The following is a 17,539-nucleotide window of genomic DNA, read 5'->3' on the forward strand; positions in this document are numbered from 1 at the left end:
AGCACAAAGATATATTAGCCAATGATACAACAGGGTACATGTGACAATCACAAAACACCAAGCAAATTCAAAGTCAAATCAACCAACAAGTCTAATGAATATCATTGCAGTCTGGTGGAAAGGTGCTGGAAAATTCAAGGAAATTTTATAGTTTTGGAAATTTCAAATCGTTTGCAACGTCGATTTCTGAACATAAAAAAAAAATTATCGCAATTTACAATCGTTTATTTGGTTTGGGGAGCAATGAAGTACACAGGAAAAGAAATCGATACTTTCAAGTTATAGTTTATAATAATTAACTTCATAAAGCTTACAATTTAAGAAACAATGTTGAACACAAACTGATTGAAAAGTATTGTGGTTGGAAATTTGAAATCCTACAGGGCCCGGAAATTATTTCTTTTGTCACAAGAAATCAATTAATCATTAAAAATATTCTGAACCACTTCAAAAGATTAATGTTTTGGTCTGGTTGTTCTAATCACATAAAAATCAAGAGCTTATTGATACTATACCTAGACAGCAAATCAACAACTTTTTTTGCATTTTTTTGCACGAACTTAAACTATCAGTAGTGGAAGTTTCGACTGATTTAGTGAAAGTTTCGACTGAATGCAAAAAACGACTGATTTACTGTCCGGGTACCGACTCCAGTAACGCATAACAATAATGCTTTCTAGAATATCAAAACAAACAACACAACGTTTTTATGAACAGTTATTCGTTGTTAATATTGTCAGGATCAGCGCTGGCACTACTCTGGAAGGGATGAAAACAGACGCTTGAAGTAATCGATGACATCATCACCTATGACCTCATGCAACTCCAAGACGTCAATAAGCTCGGTTAAAGAGTCGCAGACCAATATTTCGTCCTGGAAAAAGTAGTATTGTTTTATTTTTGAAATTCCACTCAATCTTAGTATTAAATTGTAAGAAACTGTATCTCGGAAAAAATCAACCCTGTGGTGTGATTGACCATAAACCCCACCGCACCAGATCCTAAAATTTTTAAAGATTAAAAATCGTAAAAATATGAAACATTCAACACATTGTAAATGATCGTGTGGCGTTGCCTAAAACAAAACTGTTCCACGTCAAAATCGATTCCTTGGAACCTGAGTAAGAAAGACGACAAGTAACCGCAAGGCACATTGCGTAATGTCAAGCAATTAAATGTGGCCTCAAGCAACGTGATAAATCATTAGTGGCAAATTTTGAAAATCAATCACAACTGGTCACGATGTGACAACCACGTAGGCAGCACTCGTCTTCATGCAAAACAACTTCGAACAAAAGTGACGAAATGTTGATGAGACAAATATGCGCCATACACGTGCTGTGTTGGACACTTGCCAACCGAGTTGTCTGCGTATTCGCAAAATCCACATGACTGTATAAAGATTACTTATGTTATAATGATGATATGTGTTCACGTGGCGCTGTTTTCTATTTCAGACATGCGCTGTTTAGCGATTTGCAACGCAGACAGTATCAGTGTAGCCACACAGGCGCAGACGAATAGTTGATCGCCTAAAGTCCATTCCCTCAATGCTGAAGACTTAGCAGAAACGAGAACCAGCGTTGGTTTCAGAAGCTTTTTTTGTATACGCTAAAAAGTGACCGCTGGTTTCGGCACTTGTCACTCACTGACGCTATGTCGGCTGCATAGCCGAGTGGCATTATCAACAAGTGGCTACAGAACGACATTAAGACAACACGACATTAAAAACAAGTGGCTGTGTCTTTGGCAAGACACTTAAATCCATATCTGAAGGTGGACACGAAGACTGGGTGAATCATCAACTACCTGGATAGGTTGACAAAAAACTAAAACAAAAAAAAAACTGAGGTGGGAAGCGATAAATAAAATAGGAGATTCCTCCTGACACGACCAATCGTGAACACTCGCAGCTAACAAGCGAATGAAATCAGGAACTTGAAGTATAATGATAGACAACTGATCGATCAGCACCTCAAGAATATCACAATACTCTGTGTGGATTACAGGCAAAACACGGTTCTACACCTGTTTTTTCAAAATAACAAAGATAACTTTGTTTCGATGAAAAACTTAAAGTTGAACCCAAAAATACCAAAGCATAACACGTGATCAAGATAATAGATAAACCTCACTAATCGTTATTATATTCCAAATAAGTCCCGCACAAATTGGGCGTGAAAACTTACCTGCTCATAACCTTTAACAGCATGGTGTTTAGATATCACATTTACGTTTTATGCTCATTGTTGAATTAAAAACTGTGGCTTTAACACAACGAATTGTTCTCTCTTAACAGAAAATCACACAGCTGAAGACATCTGGCTGAGCTGAGCGGAGGAAATCAACAGAAAACGTTTTTACGCAAGTTTCCTTGGAAGTTTTTATTGAAGAGATTGATCATTTCAAAATATTAAAAAGTCATTTTTTTCAAGCGGCAATGAAAACCCACGAGTTTTAAATTTTCGCTAGAAAGTCGTTGCTAAGTTGTGGCGTTTAGGCCAGTTTAAAAGTGATACAATACTACCTAAAACATACATTTTCAGATAAACAACAAAAAACAAGCGTATCTACCGTTATCAACTAGTTTACTATTTATTAACTTGGAAAGTCCTTAATCCAAGTTTACCTGGAACTTTTGCAGCATTTTCTCAGCGGTTTCGAGCAGCTGGTTGTCGTTATGACGTATGTAATTGGCTAGTTCAACGCTCCCTCCGTTGCCAGGTGCGCTCTGCAACGTTTGAAAGACATTACCAAACGTTTTCACAAACAATAGAACATCAAGAGTCGTCTTTGCTAAGATACTGCAAACTTTCGAAAAAAGTAGCAGATGCAACAAATATTTCGGGGGTAAATTTCCACATTTTGAAACTCGATTTTTTCTGCTTGAAATAGCTTTCAGGAAAACGAGTGGATATAACTTAGTCTCGCTTATCAAAAATTTCCATGGATTTGTGGCAAACCTTTAGTGATATGTCTTCCTTAAAAAGCATCATGCCACATGAATTTTAGCAGCAACGTGTGCATTGATTTATGTACAGCAGAATATCAGCTATAGTGACATTTCTCTGTAGTGACACGTTTTGGAAGATCCCTTTAGGTGTCACAATAGGCGAATTCTACTGTATTTTGTTGTGCAATGCAGTAACAACATATGAGTAAAATGAAACAGCGCCGAAAAGAATCATACAATACGAAGGAAAATAATCAAATGGAGTACGTTGCATCTTACAAGTAAATGACAACAGGAAGCTGCGAAGGAACCATGACGGTCTTCGAGTCAAGCAGCCAGCTTAGCAAAGCGACGTTAGTTGCAACCAGCGACGCTTCAACTATGAAGAAACTCTGATCTTTTGTTGTATTTTTAAATTGGCTGCTACATAAAAGTTCGAAACAATTAGGCGATAATGTAGAATTAAATGTTCAAACTTGGACTCTAGGAAATCAACAAAGTACTATAGAAATTTGTATTTTATACAAAAAAAAATCTATGTATGAATCCAAACCTCAACAAGGTCTGACTGAAAAAGCGCATGTGACATTTTCAAACAAACAAAAATGAAAAAGCCAACCTTGAAAAGCAACATAATAATGAGATCCACCAAGCAATAAAAGAGAAGGTAAGGTTTGTAAACGGAAAATTCCTTCACTTCCCGGTCTGCAAGTTTTGATATGGAAGATGACGACGTGTTCCTGGCTTGTGCTGTGATCATGAGACGATCAAAGAACTTCAATCTAAAAAAAAGCGATTGAGTAACGGTTAGGTGGAGAAAAAGGTTAACGTTTAGTATGGAAACGAAGCTGCACCTTTTTGATTATGTTTTATATCTTGGCTACCTTTTCGAGTGAAAAATACCAAAGCAAGATGTTTTCTATATTTCACAACACAGTTGAACCTTGAACCTGTACTCATCATCCTCCTAAGTCGGTTTTGATCCAATGTCTGATACTAATAGTACTAGTATAAGTGCAAACCTTTATTCACCAAACTATTAATAATACCCATTGTTGCATAATTGACGAGGAAACTGCGTGTGACAGATACATTTTTGGTCAATCATCATCGCTGGTAAAAAATATAGCTCAAACCTGTGCTCTTTCCACTTGCTGGAACTGTAGAAGAAAGGAAGCATTGCTGTCACAAAAAGAGGACCTTCAACTTCGTACGCGGATTCCACCCATTTGTCGCTGGAGATCGATTGAAAATCTGAGATGATGCGTTCTTCCTTAGACTGATTTCTTGTCCTGAACAAATAGGTTTTACATAGGAGCTGGATCATGTTCATTCACAGCAGCGAATCTCTACTCGTCATGCTTACGTGTTGATGACGTAAAGACCAGCGTGGATAAGGTAAGGAATGAGATTGATGTTGGACTGCCTCCCACCTCCACCAGTCTCTTCACTGAACGATCTTTCATGGGCGAAGCGGAGCAGAAGGAATTTGAGATCATGGACGGTGTAATGGAAGCCAGGCTCCCGTTGTCCAGTGGCTTCCTGGATGTAGGTGTTGTGCCTGGGTAGAAGTTAAGCGTTGAAATAGCAGGAAGTTGAGCATAACTTAACTATATTGAAAATCGGCAAAATTATTGAAAAAACTACACTGACTTTGACAAAACATAGAGTGTAACAAAATATGGGTATGTTTATTGCAGCTCATACATGTCAGCATCTCCGCACCGCCATTAGTAAGAAAGTTTTGAAAAGAAGAATTTACCTCGCCAGACAAGATGCAAACGCAGCTTCGGGTACTTGCGCTCCCCATAAAGGCAGAAGCCCGTTGCACTTTGTGCTGGCATTCTGCAGTAACGCCGAATCCCACTCCTCCCTTCCACGCGCCATGCGAACCTGAGGTGAATAATAAACAACAACCGAATAGATTCTTGAAAAAATGTTGGTCCTTTCATAGCCACAGATATAACGAGCCTGTTGCTGCATGTCATAAGCGTAAAATGACTAAACAAAAATGAAGTATGACTAATGGTTATATTCAGACTATGGGAAGCACCTTTGATATTGGATGAATTAACTAGACCTACTAGGAAAACGTTTTTAGTCTCTTTCCACAACGTCTATTTCATTTTCAGCAATAAAAACAACCATTCAATTGATAGGAAAATAAAATGGTGGCTATTTAACACAAGAATCCAACTCTAGTCTCCAGCATTGCTTCCCAAGATCAAAAACGTATGTTTGTTTTAATTTATTTGTGGTACAATAAACTTGCCTATTTTCTTATCAATGCATTGCTTTAGACGTAGGATCTACCGCAATTTAGTTGATATTCTATAGCAGCGACCAAATGGCTTGGAAACTTTTGTGTCAACTGGTCATTCATTAACATTAAATTTATAAAGCCCAAATTAATTTTTTTTTAAACAAATCGGGACTCACGGCAGACGTGTGGCAATCGTAGTGAACGACGTTAAAATGTGAAACGGTCGAATATCCCATCTGCTTGCGAGGCTTGTTCTCAAACTCTTCCAGTATGCACCGCCGGGTGTAAGTGTACACACCGAGCACCTACGTATACAATAAGACCGTTAGAAACAATCTTTTTTTTGTCGAAACAAAGTAGAAATCTTCAGAAATTAAGAAACCTGGACAAATAAACATTTTTCGTAGCTAATTCGTAACTTGAATAAGAAACTTCCAAAATAAGATTTCATCACTGAACTTTATCAAAAACCTTTGAATTCAACTATGAGCAAATAGGATGCATACATGCAACAACAAAAAAAAAAAAAAGTAGAGAGTATCACTCTAAATGTTGGTTGCGTGGCGAAAGCTTTATAATAAACTTGCTTTGATCGATTTAGCGTGATACCCTCTGCTTTTTTTTGAATGATTGAATTGGCAAATATTCAATGTGCGATTTGTTTCGCGTTCACAACGAAATGAAATCGCTTTTCTTTTGAAATAGAACCAAGAAAAAATTGCGGCAAAACAAAATGTTTCAAATTACTTTTTGCTTTGAACAGTCCTAACTCCCTGTACAAAGTATACATTTCAGGAGGTTAAGAAATGAACATTGAAGTGGAATTACGCAAAAGCAAGGTCAGTAGATCACCTTTTTCGGCTCAAACTTATAACCTTCCCTGCAGATAATACAAGTGAGACCAGATTCTTCAACCAATTCAGATATTTGTTGAAGGATGGTGGACTTGGATATGACCTGCCAATATAAGCATCGAACATGGTCAATGGTCATGAGCATTCTCGTAAGGAATTATGACGTATGCAACCATCTCAGTGGAAGTGGCAAAAAAGGAAATGGTACTTTTAGTAAATACTAAGTTTTGAAAAATTTTAATTGTGTTATATAACACAGCATCTGTGATGATCATCACGGTTATGTTTACTCGTTCCGTATCAATTCAATTCGATCACATGCGAACTTGCTCAAAGAATGCGAGATAAATGGATCTTTACTCCACGCATGGTATCTATGCTCGTATCTTCTGGTACATTTGTTGGTATCTTTGCTTACGCATGTGACGCCGTAAGTGTTGTGTGACGTCACCATAACGATATAAGACGTCATCACATCATATGTTAAACCTTCATCGGAATAATCTTCAAGAAAATGATACAGGACAAATCAAACCTGTCCTTTCTCGTTGGTGTGCATCCCCAGCGCGCCCAGTTGTTGCTGGCGAACTTCCATCGCCTTTTTCTTTTTCTCCGCTCTCGTTTCCCGTCGAACCTGTACCAACGTCATAATCAAGATGTTGGTTTGATGCTGAGAGATCAAACGATCTTTGGAAGCAATGAACTGATTTGGTCTGACAAGCATGGATCCACAAGAACGTTTGCTTAACCCACCGTTGATAAATTCAAATTAAATTCGTTTTTCCTTAACGGCACACAACACTTCTCCCAAAAAAAAAAACATTATAAACAAACGTGCTGCAAAGTAAAATATTGCAATCTAAACATTTAAAATCAAACATAATTCTAACAATCATCAAAACGAAGAAGCGATGAGAGATCAAAGGCAACAACAAACTTACATGTTTGATTTGCTTGGCGACGTCAGGATGTTCTTGCAAAGCTTCGAGAACGTTCTCAGCATGCGAGCCTATGCATCCCTCCGAGGAAATCTGTTTCAAGTTGAATGTCATTGAAACATTGCAAACATACGCCGAGATTCATTGATTGTCGTTTACAAGCTAGATCCATTTGATTTAAAGCGATCGTAAATATACGAGCAAGATGATTTAAATGTTTCGCCAAATTGATGATAAAGAAAATATAAGCTGTATGACTTTACTTAGCTTTTAACTTGTTTGTTAAAAGTATTGTAAGTATTTGGTGTCGCTTTGCGTTGATGTGTGGTTACGTTGTTGCAACATAATTTGAGGCTTTGTCGAAACCTTAATGGTAACTAAATGAAACAGAAAAAAAAATCTTCACAGTGACAACATTCTCTATGTTTGTGCTATTGAAATGATACAATAAAATTTGTTTCCAATGTAAGAAACGAAGAGAATTGAACCATCGATGGCCACGTCACCTGTTCAAGTCTATGCAAGCTTGGTATGGCGGTCACTCCAACGAGTTCTTGCGTCTTTTTGTGCTTCTTACATAAACCGGTCAACATCTTCAAGCAGTATGGCAACCCTGGTCGGCCTGTGAACGCTTTCCATTCGTCACTGTCGAAACTGAAGCAAGAAACCAATTTTCCACAAAGTGGCCCAACAGCAAAACCTGTCATTTTTACATTGATTCAACGTGTGCAGACGTTGGATCAATGTAAACATGACAGATTTTGCTGTCTGGGTTGGCGCAAGATATAGTTCTTAGTGAAAGAAATTACATCCTTCAAAATAAAGCAGAATGAAAGCAGCTAATGAGCTGGCAGCTCTGTTGATTCCGTGGCAAGTGACCAAGTCATCAACATGAAGTACAGTGCAGCGAAGGTCGGCAATGTTTCTTGCAAGATCGCTTCAAGGCCAAACGCTACTCTTAAAGAGAAAAGCGAAAACTGAAACATCGAAGGATAATAATATAGATCAAGTTACTTCGTTCAAAATGTATACAAAAGGTTAATTTGTTATTTTTGTGCAACCCGACAACCAACCGCTTGCAGAGTGGGACAGAGTCGCACCCAGGTGGTAGTCAACCTTGCAGAACAGTACAAGCAAAGAAAGAACTAGGTCGGCCAAGAAGCTAGGATTCCTTTCTTATGTTTGTCACAATGATCAATATAAAACTGATGCGTAATTTACTTTTTGTTTGCTGGAATGTGCTTGTTGATGTAGGCCAACGCTTCCTGTACAATTCCGTTGTTGACTATGAGATCTTTTAACTGGTTCCCGCTGGCGTTGAACTGGATTCCAGCCACGATGTCGCAGAAGCAATTCAAGTAGATTGTGTCGTCATCACTGTGGTTCTCGTCGTATCTGAGAGAAAATGTCAACTTAGCGAAAAGGCAAAAATAATTTCCACCCCTTTCGTTTGTTAAAAAATATCCCAAAACATCAAGGTCGATCAGTTGTGTGATGCGACTCCTCCATCTCTTTATTGTTGGCATATTCAGTTTTCAGGTTTTCTTTTTGTCATGTCATCTTTCATGGTGTCATCCCACGTTTTCGTAAGCCTTCCTTTTCTCATGTCACTACCTTATTTCAAACTCGCCCTCATCAAATTGTTCTCATCCAATCGTTCAAAATGTCCAACCCGTATCAGACAATGACCAGTTATCATTAAAATATAAACAGCCTTATTCAATTTTTAATATTAGAACATATGAAAATTAAAAACACACATGATTAAGACATAAGAAATTAATCTTTTTAATTTAATCAGAAACATTTAAAATATACAGAAATTTTGCAAACAAACAATGAGGAAATATACATTACATAGTCAAGCCTAGATAATAATCTGCCATCGTTTATTTGGGCCGTTTTCACTGATCTAAAATCCATGTCTCTGTACAATTTCCATCAGAATGGAACCACACGGTCAATGAGACTAATTTTACTTGCACACAAAGTGGTCCGATTGAGCAGGCTTGGCTGTATCATCAGCAGGTGACACATACTTAGCTGATCAGTAACAACTCAACGAACAACTCGGATATCTGCTCACTTTTCAAAGTTGAGGACAGATATGAAGTGATCAACAAGCATTTGCATGAGATCTGGATCGCCGAAAGACAAGAACGGAATTATGCGAAGCAAGCCTTGAAGTATGGTGGTGTGTCCTTGCACAAATTCACTGTCGACCTAAACAAAACAGAATGAAAGTTGTGAAAGGCGGAATGAAACTGAATTCAATCAGTTTGTGTTTCGATAACACAAGTGTGTAGTTGGCGCTGTGAGCAAAAACAGGCTGGATCAAGCAATAACCGTTTAAGTCTTACTACGGGTGATTAAACAACTTACTTCGGAAATCATTCACTATTCAAAAAGCGAGAGGTTTAAACTTCAAGCAAATTCGCTTCAGTTGCAAAAGAAAACTTTGGAAAGGAATAAGCTCAATAAAAAGAGGAGTGTAACTAGTTCAACGCCTCCAATAACAATACAAACAGAAGGGATTGTGCTTTGAAGGATTTTTTTCCAGTTTTCTACCACAGGATATTATCACAACTACTTCATTGAGTCTTATAAAGAAGAGTTCATCCAGTGCCACCTACTTGCTGAAGAAGAAGCATTAGCTTTTCTTTGTCTCCAGTGAGGACATGAGCGTCCGTTTGATCCTGGTTGGTGTTATCGGCAGCGGCCTCCTCCAAGATGCTCCACATGATCTGGAGGAGTTGGTCTACCATGGCAACGCCTTCCTCACCGGCTTGGAGGCCCTGAAAGTGAAAAATATCCTTTCAAAAACACGAGAGAATCAGACTTATTCTTGTGCTAAGTTGTTGAAACGAAATTTACCTCAAACAAAGTCATCATCATCATCATAATCCATCGTCGGTTTGTTCCCCACTAGTGGGGGTGGCCGATTGTTTCCGCGCAGTCAAAACAAAGTCAAATCACAAACAAATAAATAAAACATGGATTTAGAAAACCACAATGTACAACATGCAAACAGCATTTCAATGCATTTTCTCAATGTCTAAAACAAGTGCTACTCGTACTTACTAGATTAAGTGTTCCCAGAAAAGTGTTGAGGGTATTCAGCTTGTGCTGGGTGAGGTACTGTCGATTGACCTTCAGCTTGACAGCGTGTGAGAGCAACTTGAGTATGACGTCCACCAGCTGGCGTCCATGGACCAGACTCTTAACTGACTCGAGTCGAGACAACATCACCTGAGTCACACAAGAATCGTTCAATCAACTGATAAAATCGTCGTCGTATTCATGGAAATATGACTCGGTGACTTATATTTGCATGCCATCCATGTCCGTTACAAGGTAATATCGTAAATTTGTGTGTAGCTTTGTTGATCGTGATTATTTGTTCAAATAGATTGATCTTATTATTATTAATTGAATAAAAGTTTTAAAAAATAAACAAAGTTTTGCTGATGGACGATTGCGCATTTATATTTCTTGGAAGGTTTCGAAGTTTTCTCAATTCCAAAAAAACAATTACACTTGAACATGGTAACTATTAGGTTGAGGTACAGTAATTTGATAATGTTTTCAGTGAAATTTATTATTTTTGCAGTCATTTTAAAGCTATTTTGCAACAAAAATAAATCATCGTCAAAGCATGGACTCTTCGATTGGCTTAAAATTGCAAACGAAAACAGCGATTTATGAAAAGTGTTTCTGAATTCTTACGTGGATGGCAAAGTCTAGTTTATATATAGCAGGCTTCCAGAGAAAACCCTTATGCAAAAACCCGATCTGAAAATGCACTAAAAACTATAATATTGTAGATACGACGCAAAGTACCGTCGGAACTGTGTGCCATAACAAATCGGACAAGCAGAAAAACTGCTTCTAATTGATAGCACAACATTAAGCATTGCTGCAGCACTACAACATACCAGGAAGGAAGTGCCCGCGTCACTGGCTTTTATAACATGGCAAGCTCGAACACCGTTGCAGATCAAAGTTTGGTTTGTGAAAAAAAGATCAGAGTTCTACAACTGCGTTGTTACGTTGATTCAACGACTAATGATGTAAAAACTACGCAAAAAGCAAAATTATTTCGAAAGACGACTGCTTGAAGACAGGCTGAATTTTCAGCCATTCACGAAGTTGAGAAAATTAAGCGGAAAAATACAAGTAAACAAAAGCCCATGAGTAGTGTAGTAGTGAAGGTTGTGAAGCAACTGCCAGTAAAGTTTAAGTCAGAGGTGGATAGATATAAGGCCTTTTAAAAAGCAATAGAAATAACAAAGGTTTAACCAAATGCAAACGGTAATGCTGACTAACGAATGTAAATATTTTTGTGTACAAAAACAACGATACACAAAGTCTTCGACGAAAAATTTCCGTTTCCGCAACAAACAATTCTGGTTACACCCAGCATGGACGTTAGAGGAAGTAGGGTTTCAGTAGAAAAAGTTGTACACATTGCTTTGCTGTGTGAGGAGAATTCATCGCGAAGTGACTTAACGATGGTATCACACAGTAGGCCTACAATATATGACAAACCACATAAAAACACTGTGCATTTGATTACATTGGCCAGGGTATAGGAGAAAATATTGATCATAGCTATATTGTGTCATCGGTCGAATTCAATGAATTCTATTTAATGTTAACTGTCAGAAAAGCCAACAAAACGTATGCAAGAGCTGTAAAAGTGCAGAGGGAAATCACATGAAAAAGATGGATCAACAACATACACCACGGTAAGCATTTGTTTGTTTGTTGAAGCATGAATGAACTGTGTTTTGAATTGATTTAGTGACAGAGTTTACATCATGGCGTATTTAGTTATTTACTCTGTATTACGTACCATTTATAAGCTGGTAGCACTTCTTATTCTACAGTGCGATGAAAGTATGTGCCATGAGCTTCTCCCGGCAACTGAGGCAAACAGAGCAAACGAAATTTGTGGCGTGAATACTAATGCAACAAAACTTAGAGTATGTAAAGGTGTTTGCAACAATGCAAGAGTTGAGAGCGGTGTTAAATGGGTTAATATTTGTCAAAAGCAGGTGAAAATGGGTTTAACGTGGCACACAGCGCATGCAACATGTGCAGGAAAGTATTAATGCAGTTTTACTTTTTCTCAGTTAGAAATATTTAACTTCAGGCAAAAGTTAATAAATTGGGGGTTTAAGATAAACACGAAACGCCAATATACCAAGCAACAAATGGACCTGGCTTTGTACTTCTGTTTTCAGAAGTCTAGTAGTGCTGAAAAATGTCAAGATAAAAAAAAACAAATAGCAAAATAGCACCTGTCATTGTTTATTCAGTGAGGTAGATGGTATGGAAATAAAAAGCACACAACATCACTGGTTGCGGGATTACAAAAATCGATAAAGCGAAACCACACAGTTCCAAAGTGAAAGTAGCTTCACAATTCATTTCTACCAGAGTTGTTTCAGGAGTAAAGAAAGTGAACTTAAGTTAGGACTCAAAGGTTTAAAGTTTAACTAAAGCTTTTAAGTAACTCGCAGAAGTTGAAATTTAGTTTCTTTTTGTAACGTTTCTGTTTAGAAAACGTGAAAGCTCGAAGTCTTTAACCATGAAGAGCACGTTTGTCGATTACGATTACTTGATCAAAGTTGTCGTTGTCGGTGAATCAGGCGTTGGGAAGAGTCAGCTGGTGGCGAGGTTCACAAGAAACGAATTCTCAACCAACAGTCGGCAAACAATCGGAGTCGAGTTTGCAACAAAAACCATCACAGTGAGCGGTGAGTGACTTATCAATGCAGAAGCTGGCCCAGCTAGCAAAAGCTTCAGTTTTTTTTTGTTTTTTTTAAACCGTTTTTTGTACTGTATATTGCTTTAACATAAAATTGACAGCTTTTGCAAGTTGGGCAGCGTGTACCACAAGAGCAGGTGTGGAAAAAGTGTAAGCTGACGCTTTTAAGTTAAACTGAGCATGAAATCAATGGTTTTTAAAAAGTTAATAACTAAATTTAATGGAAACGACGTTTAAACTGTTTTGATTAAAACTAATAAGTAATATGACGAAATAAATATGAAAATTTGCATTTAACTTACAAAAATTGTAACTTAAGCCGCCAAGTTATGAAAAAGCAGAGTTTTTATCGTTTTGTGAAAGCTGTTCAAGTGAAAAATCTCGTCAAAACACTCACAAGTGGTTCAACTATTATTGGCTCTCAACAATGCACGTGTTCAGGTAAGAACATATGCTCACAGCTGTGGGACACGGCGGGAGAGGAGAGATACAGAGCACTTGCCTCGGCATATTACAGGGGAGCTGTGGGCGTGTTGCTGGTGTTTGACGTCACAAATTCCCGATCGTTCAACAACTTGGTACATTGGTTGTCGGAGATCAAAGCTTACACTGCACCAAACTGCCAGGTATGAGTTGTAGTGAAAATTTAATGCGATTCCGGTTCTAAGTAAGATTTCAATTACAGTTATGCCTGTGGTGTCGATACGAGTAAATTCCTTGATCTTGATCATCTGTCTTGCAGCAACTATGCTTATGTCCATGTTATGCTGGGTCTGAGCAGCGTTTTTTTTAAAGGTTTTAACTAGTTGAATATCAAGCCTGGATCCCATCATTGAAAGTCAAATGTCTTATACACGACACCATTTCGCAGCTACATAAATAGTGCTTAAGATTGAAAAGGAAACACATTAAAATAGCTACCACTACATAAAGCGACTAGGAAGAAAAAGTTGGAGATTGGTTTCATGCTGATTTCTACCAGTGTTTTACTTTTTAGATTGTTCTAGTCGGGAACAAGACAGATCTTCAAGGAATAAGAAAAGTTTCAAACGACCAAGCGAGAGCGTTCGCGCACTGTAACAACATGAACTACATGGAGACGTCGGCATTAGAGTGCACAAATGTACAGGCGTCTTTCACAGCTCTGATTTCAGACATTTATTTCAATACCATCGGGTTAGACAAAACAGGCAATAGAGAGACCTACAAGCCAATCACTCCAGCAACGAATGGAAATTTGAGAGTGAAAGGTCAAGACAATGCAGGAGAAAAGATTAAAATAAAATGTTGCGGCACGATTGGGTAAAAATGTGTTTTTGCTTTTATTCTTTCGCTGAATAGCGAGTGGAAAAGCTAAGCTTAGGGTTTTTTCAACTGACGTACCACTTTTGGTGATTTTTTGTTACTTGGCACGTTTTTCGCAAAAATAGTTTAAAATGTACAAGTGCTTGTCCTTTTGTTTTAAAACCAAAAGTCTTTCAAAATACACAACAGTTGACTTGTTACAAAGGTCAAAATTCCATGATAACCAGTGTGGCTGTAAAGTGTAAAGTGATACATAAATTAATAACTTGTAATTTGACAATGATGCAGCTTTACGACCAGGGCAATAAAAAAGAATCACTGCTGACACACATGTGACGCAATGCTTATTTACTTGGCTCTTTTGTTAACTTAGATTATACTGAAATTGTAAAAGCAGAAATTTTTATTTTGGCAACATTATTCATCAGGTTTCAAAACCGATAGAATCGTTTGCACAAATATTATGGGCGTTAGGTAAAGCAATGCACTGGTCAATGTTTTCCGTCATGTAAAAGATGAGCCATGTGATGACAGTCTAGTATTCCTTAAGGCACCTTAAAACGACATTTTTCCAACGAAAACAACAAACACATGAATTGCGTTTTCAGAGTGTCAATTGTTTCAGTTGATTTTGCTGCCGAGATTTTTTTGTGTTTTTTATTTTCTACCCTCGCCGTACCTTCACTGTTCTTTCTCTTGATCATCTTTTTTAAATTGCGCAAATAAAATAAATACAATGGTCGTAAAAGTGAGGACTGTAATTTTATGTAAACAGGACGTTTTTAAACGTTAGAAAAATGTGGCATTGTCACAGATGCCCATTTGTTGTCGATAAGTGTTCTTTTGTATCACATTTGGACAATAACATGGCGAAGGTGGTAGTTTTCCACCTAGGGTCTAATAAATAGGTTGGAGGTTAGTTGCAGAATGATAAGCAGCCAAGAAAAGGTGCCGACAATCTCTATTTTGATGACAACAACCTTAGAATTGACTCTCAATGTAGAACACAACCTTTTTTCATTGTTAAAATTATGAAATAAATCTAAATCGAGAAGTATGCGACTGTACCTCGATCCCTCCGCATTCAGAAAGGATGCTTGCAAGCTTGTAGACCTCCTCTTCATTCTGGTCAGTTTTATCCGAGTCCAGCCTCTCCACAATGTCCTCAGTCGCCTCACCAAGCAGCCCACGCATCCGGTACACAGTGTGCATGGCATCGTCCTGCGTTGCATTCAAGTTATTGATCTGGTTTTCGATGGCTCAACGTTTCAAGAAGTTGAATCAACGTTAAGAAGTCGGCTTTAATCAACGCCGCACAATATTTAAAAATGTGTAATCGTCAATGAAGTCCAAATTTTATCATTTGATTTACGCTAAGATGAAAAACAATCAGTAGTATCACCACAATAACACAGTTTACAAACTCTCACAGGCAATGTGTGAACAACTTGTAGTAAACTCTCATTTCTGTAATAAACTGTATGTGTAAGCATGACGTATTCTTTACAATGGTACAAGAGTTTTTACAAAGCACTGAAGTCCTATTAAATATTATCAGTATCATCACTGCATTAGTAGTGTCAAAAAAGAGGTGAAAAACTATTGAATATTCGAGGGTAGGTCATTGCCCGCAGTGGACGTTTTGACCATCCCTAGACAAAGTACCTCGCTGTGATTGGGTAACCAGATCTTCTTGTAGACGTCTCGGACTGGAAGATCCAAAGCAATTATTTTGTTGTTTATCAACAATTCCATGCCGCTATCATCCTCAAGGAGAGCTATCAAGTCACAGTCTGAAGAACAAATGTTGAATGATTGTTGTGTTTCAATGTAAAAAGACGTTAAAGCAATGTAAATAATGAAAGATGGCTCTGATACAAACCTCTGCATATTTTGTTCTTCACATCTCGCATGAGCGGACCCAGACCAGGCTCGTTTGAAGAATATGGATTTCCGACCATTCTTCCTTGGAGGAAGTCCTCCTGGAGAGGATCTTTGTCCAAGGAGAGAAAGAATTCACTTGTGTCAGCTTCCTCCTGTAAAAATTAAATCAATATCACCATCATCTCAAATAACAACCATCCTTTTTCCGTTTGAACAGCTAATGAAAAATATACTCACCGGGTAAATGATGTTGGCCAACCTTTCGAAAATGAACTGCGGGGTTTTCAAATCGGACATGCCTTGCTTCTTGATAGCATCAATGCACACGGCCATGAAAGCACGGGTTTCGGATTCCGTGCCTGAACAACAATCCCGTTTAATATGATGGAACGTTTTGTGTGATCTTTAGAGATAAACGAAATGACATGATCACCACTTGGATATGCGAGAATTACAGCAGTTGTAATAATTACCATACAGGGTAAAGAACAAAACTATAAAAATATTCTTAGAACATACACGGGTGCTTGATGCAGGATGAAACTTCTTTTTTAAAGAAAATGAAAAGATATTATCAAAGGTGTGGTTTTGATTAAAAAACTTTAATTTCGGAAATACATTTAAAACGATAAAGGAATAACAAAGCCATGAAAAAGTGATATCTGTATACCTGTTGTGAGTTCTTCCAGCAGTTCCAACAAAATGTCCTGAGCGTCGTCCACCAAGTTGGTGCGTTGGATGACAAGACGCCGCAAGCTCAAGTAGCTGTTCAGGACGGTTCCAACAAGGCTGCTCTTGTAGTTCTGGCGAACGTAAGAGACCTGGACTATTTCTGACAGGATTTCTGAAACACGGAAAAACGTGAATAAAAGCAAATTGAAAATATTTTGGTTTCAAAAGCTGAATGAATAACTTGATAAAAACAAAATCTCCTCAATAAATAAATAGCTGATAATTCGTGCAACACCTGTAAGCTCCTTCAAAGCATAACCTTGCTGCAGATGAAGATTCAATGTGGTTTCTTCCAGCACAGCAAGCTTGGCTATCTCTTTCTGTATGAGGGAGCCCAATCGAGGCAAGATACCTTTCGCGGCCAGATGGACCTAAATATGCCAAAATGTCAAAAATGCGAAACATCCAATGCTGTGACAATCCAGCTAACAAACCATTAATTTTTATGTTGATTTAACATCTCCAGAGGTTGAATGAATGCAAAAAAAGCTGTTTTACTAGCTGGATGCACTATTCGATTAAATTTGTAACTGCACAGGATGACATTAAACAGAAGCTTACCCGGTACTGTTTTTGCTCAATCTGTTCGTGATAAAGCGCCAGGAATCTACTGGCTGCTTCGCCCGCTGCTCCGAGCTCATCAAGGAAGCTGTGGGAGTGAACAAAATTCTAGATAACTGAAGTTGTCACAGCAACAATCCATTGTTGCTATCTGTCACTTTTTACGTTACAATAACTGTAAATTGATGTCAAATAAGGTTAAGTAAGTGATGTTGTTTTCAACAATTGCGAACGACCAGTCAAAGCAAAGATCATTGCAGTTATCTGTCGCGTGGT

General features: G+C 37.9%; 2 protein-coding genes across 3 annotated transcripts in view; one reads left to right on the plus strand and one right to left on the minus strand.

Moving 5' to 3' along the window:
* LOC145771501 (E3 ubiquitin-protein ligase UBR4-like) overlaps nucleotides 1–17,539 on the minus strand; it is a 46,525-nt gene continuing 28,986 nt past the window's right edge. Inside the window, exons 54-75 of the mRNA XM_082583196.1 lie at nucleotides 17,264–17,351; nucleotides 16,938–17,073; nucleotides 16,641–16,814; nucleotides 16,208–16,329; nucleotides 15,969–16,122; nucleotides 15,752–15,879; nucleotides 15,155–15,307; nucleotides 10,090–10,257; nucleotides 9,642–9,803; nucleotides 9,095–9,231; nucleotides 8,230–8,403; nucleotides 7,515–7,662; nucleotides 7,012–7,101; nucleotides 6,606–6,704; nucleotides 6,069–6,173; nucleotides 5,393–5,521; nucleotides 4,716–4,846; nucleotides 4,320–4,514; nucleotides 4,090–4,245; nucleotides 3,573–3,735; nucleotides 2,630–2,731; nucleotides 1–874 (exon numbers count right to left, since the gene is read on the minus strand). Of these exons, the coding sequence (XP_082439322.1) occupies nucleotides 755–874; nucleotides 2,630–2,731; nucleotides 3,573–3,735; nucleotides 4,090–4,245; nucleotides 4,320–4,514; nucleotides 4,716–4,846; nucleotides 5,393–5,521; nucleotides 6,069–6,173; nucleotides 6,606–6,704; nucleotides 7,012–7,101; nucleotides 7,515–7,662; nucleotides 8,230–8,403; nucleotides 9,095–9,231; nucleotides 9,642–9,803; nucleotides 10,090–10,257; nucleotides 15,155–15,307; nucleotides 15,752–15,879; nucleotides 15,969–16,122; nucleotides 16,208–16,329; nucleotides 16,641–16,814; nucleotides 16,938–17,073; nucleotides 17,264–17,351 (3,034 nt within the window). The 3' untranslated portion in view covers nucleotides 1–754. The remainder of the gene's footprint in view (nucleotides 875–2,629; nucleotides 2,732–3,572; nucleotides 3,736–4,089; nucleotides 4,246–4,319; nucleotides 4,515–4,715; nucleotides 4,847–5,392; nucleotides 5,522–6,068; nucleotides 6,174–6,605; nucleotides 6,705–7,011; nucleotides 7,102–7,514; nucleotides 7,663–8,229; nucleotides 8,404–9,094; nucleotides 9,232–9,641; nucleotides 9,804–10,089; nucleotides 10,258–15,154; nucleotides 15,308–15,751; nucleotides 15,880–15,968; nucleotides 16,123–16,207; nucleotides 16,330–16,640; nucleotides 16,815–16,937; nucleotides 17,074–17,263; nucleotides 17,352–17,539) is intronic.
* Nucleotides 11,602–15,045, plus strand: LOC145771994 (ras-related protein Rab-11A-like). Of its 2 annotated transcripts, none has more exons than XM_082583794.1 (4): nucleotides 11,602–11,756; nucleotides 12,574–12,770; nucleotides 13,223–13,407; nucleotides 13,779–15,045. In XM_082583794.1, exons 1-4 carry the CDS (start codon nucleotides 11,725–11,727, stop codon nucleotides 14,085–14,087), a joined length of 723 nt encoding a protein of 240 aa, XP_082439920.1. In that variant the 5' UTR covers nucleotides 11,602–11,724; the 3' UTR covers nucleotides 14,088–15,045. The 2 variants fall into 2 exon arrangements, with proteins under 2 accessions (XP_082439920.1, XP_082439921.1); XM_082583795.1 differs by having other exon boundaries at nucleotides 12,586–12,770.

The sequence above is a fragment of the Aplidium turbinatum genome, chromosome 6 (assembly GCF_918807975.1).
Source record: "Aplidium turbinatum chromosome 6, kaAplTurb1.1, whole genome shotgun sequence".
NCBI lineage: Eukaryota > Metazoa > Chordata > Ascidiacea > Aplousobranchia > Polyclinidae > Aplidium > Aplidium turbinatum.

Excerpts from the sequence above, each read along its gene's own strand:
- LOC145771994 (XM_082583794.1), top strand. The coding sequence starts at position 11,725 with ATGAAAAAGATGGATCAACAACATACACCACG. Across the intron at positions 11,757-12,573 it reads GATCAACAACATACACCACG|AAAACGTGAAAGCTCGAAGT; the intron begins GTAAGCATTTGT and ends GTTTCTGTTTAG. Across the intron at positions 12,771-13,222 it reads AAAAACCATCACAGTGAGCG|GTAAGAACATATGCTCACAG; the intron begins GTGAGTGACTTA and ends GCACGTGTTCAG.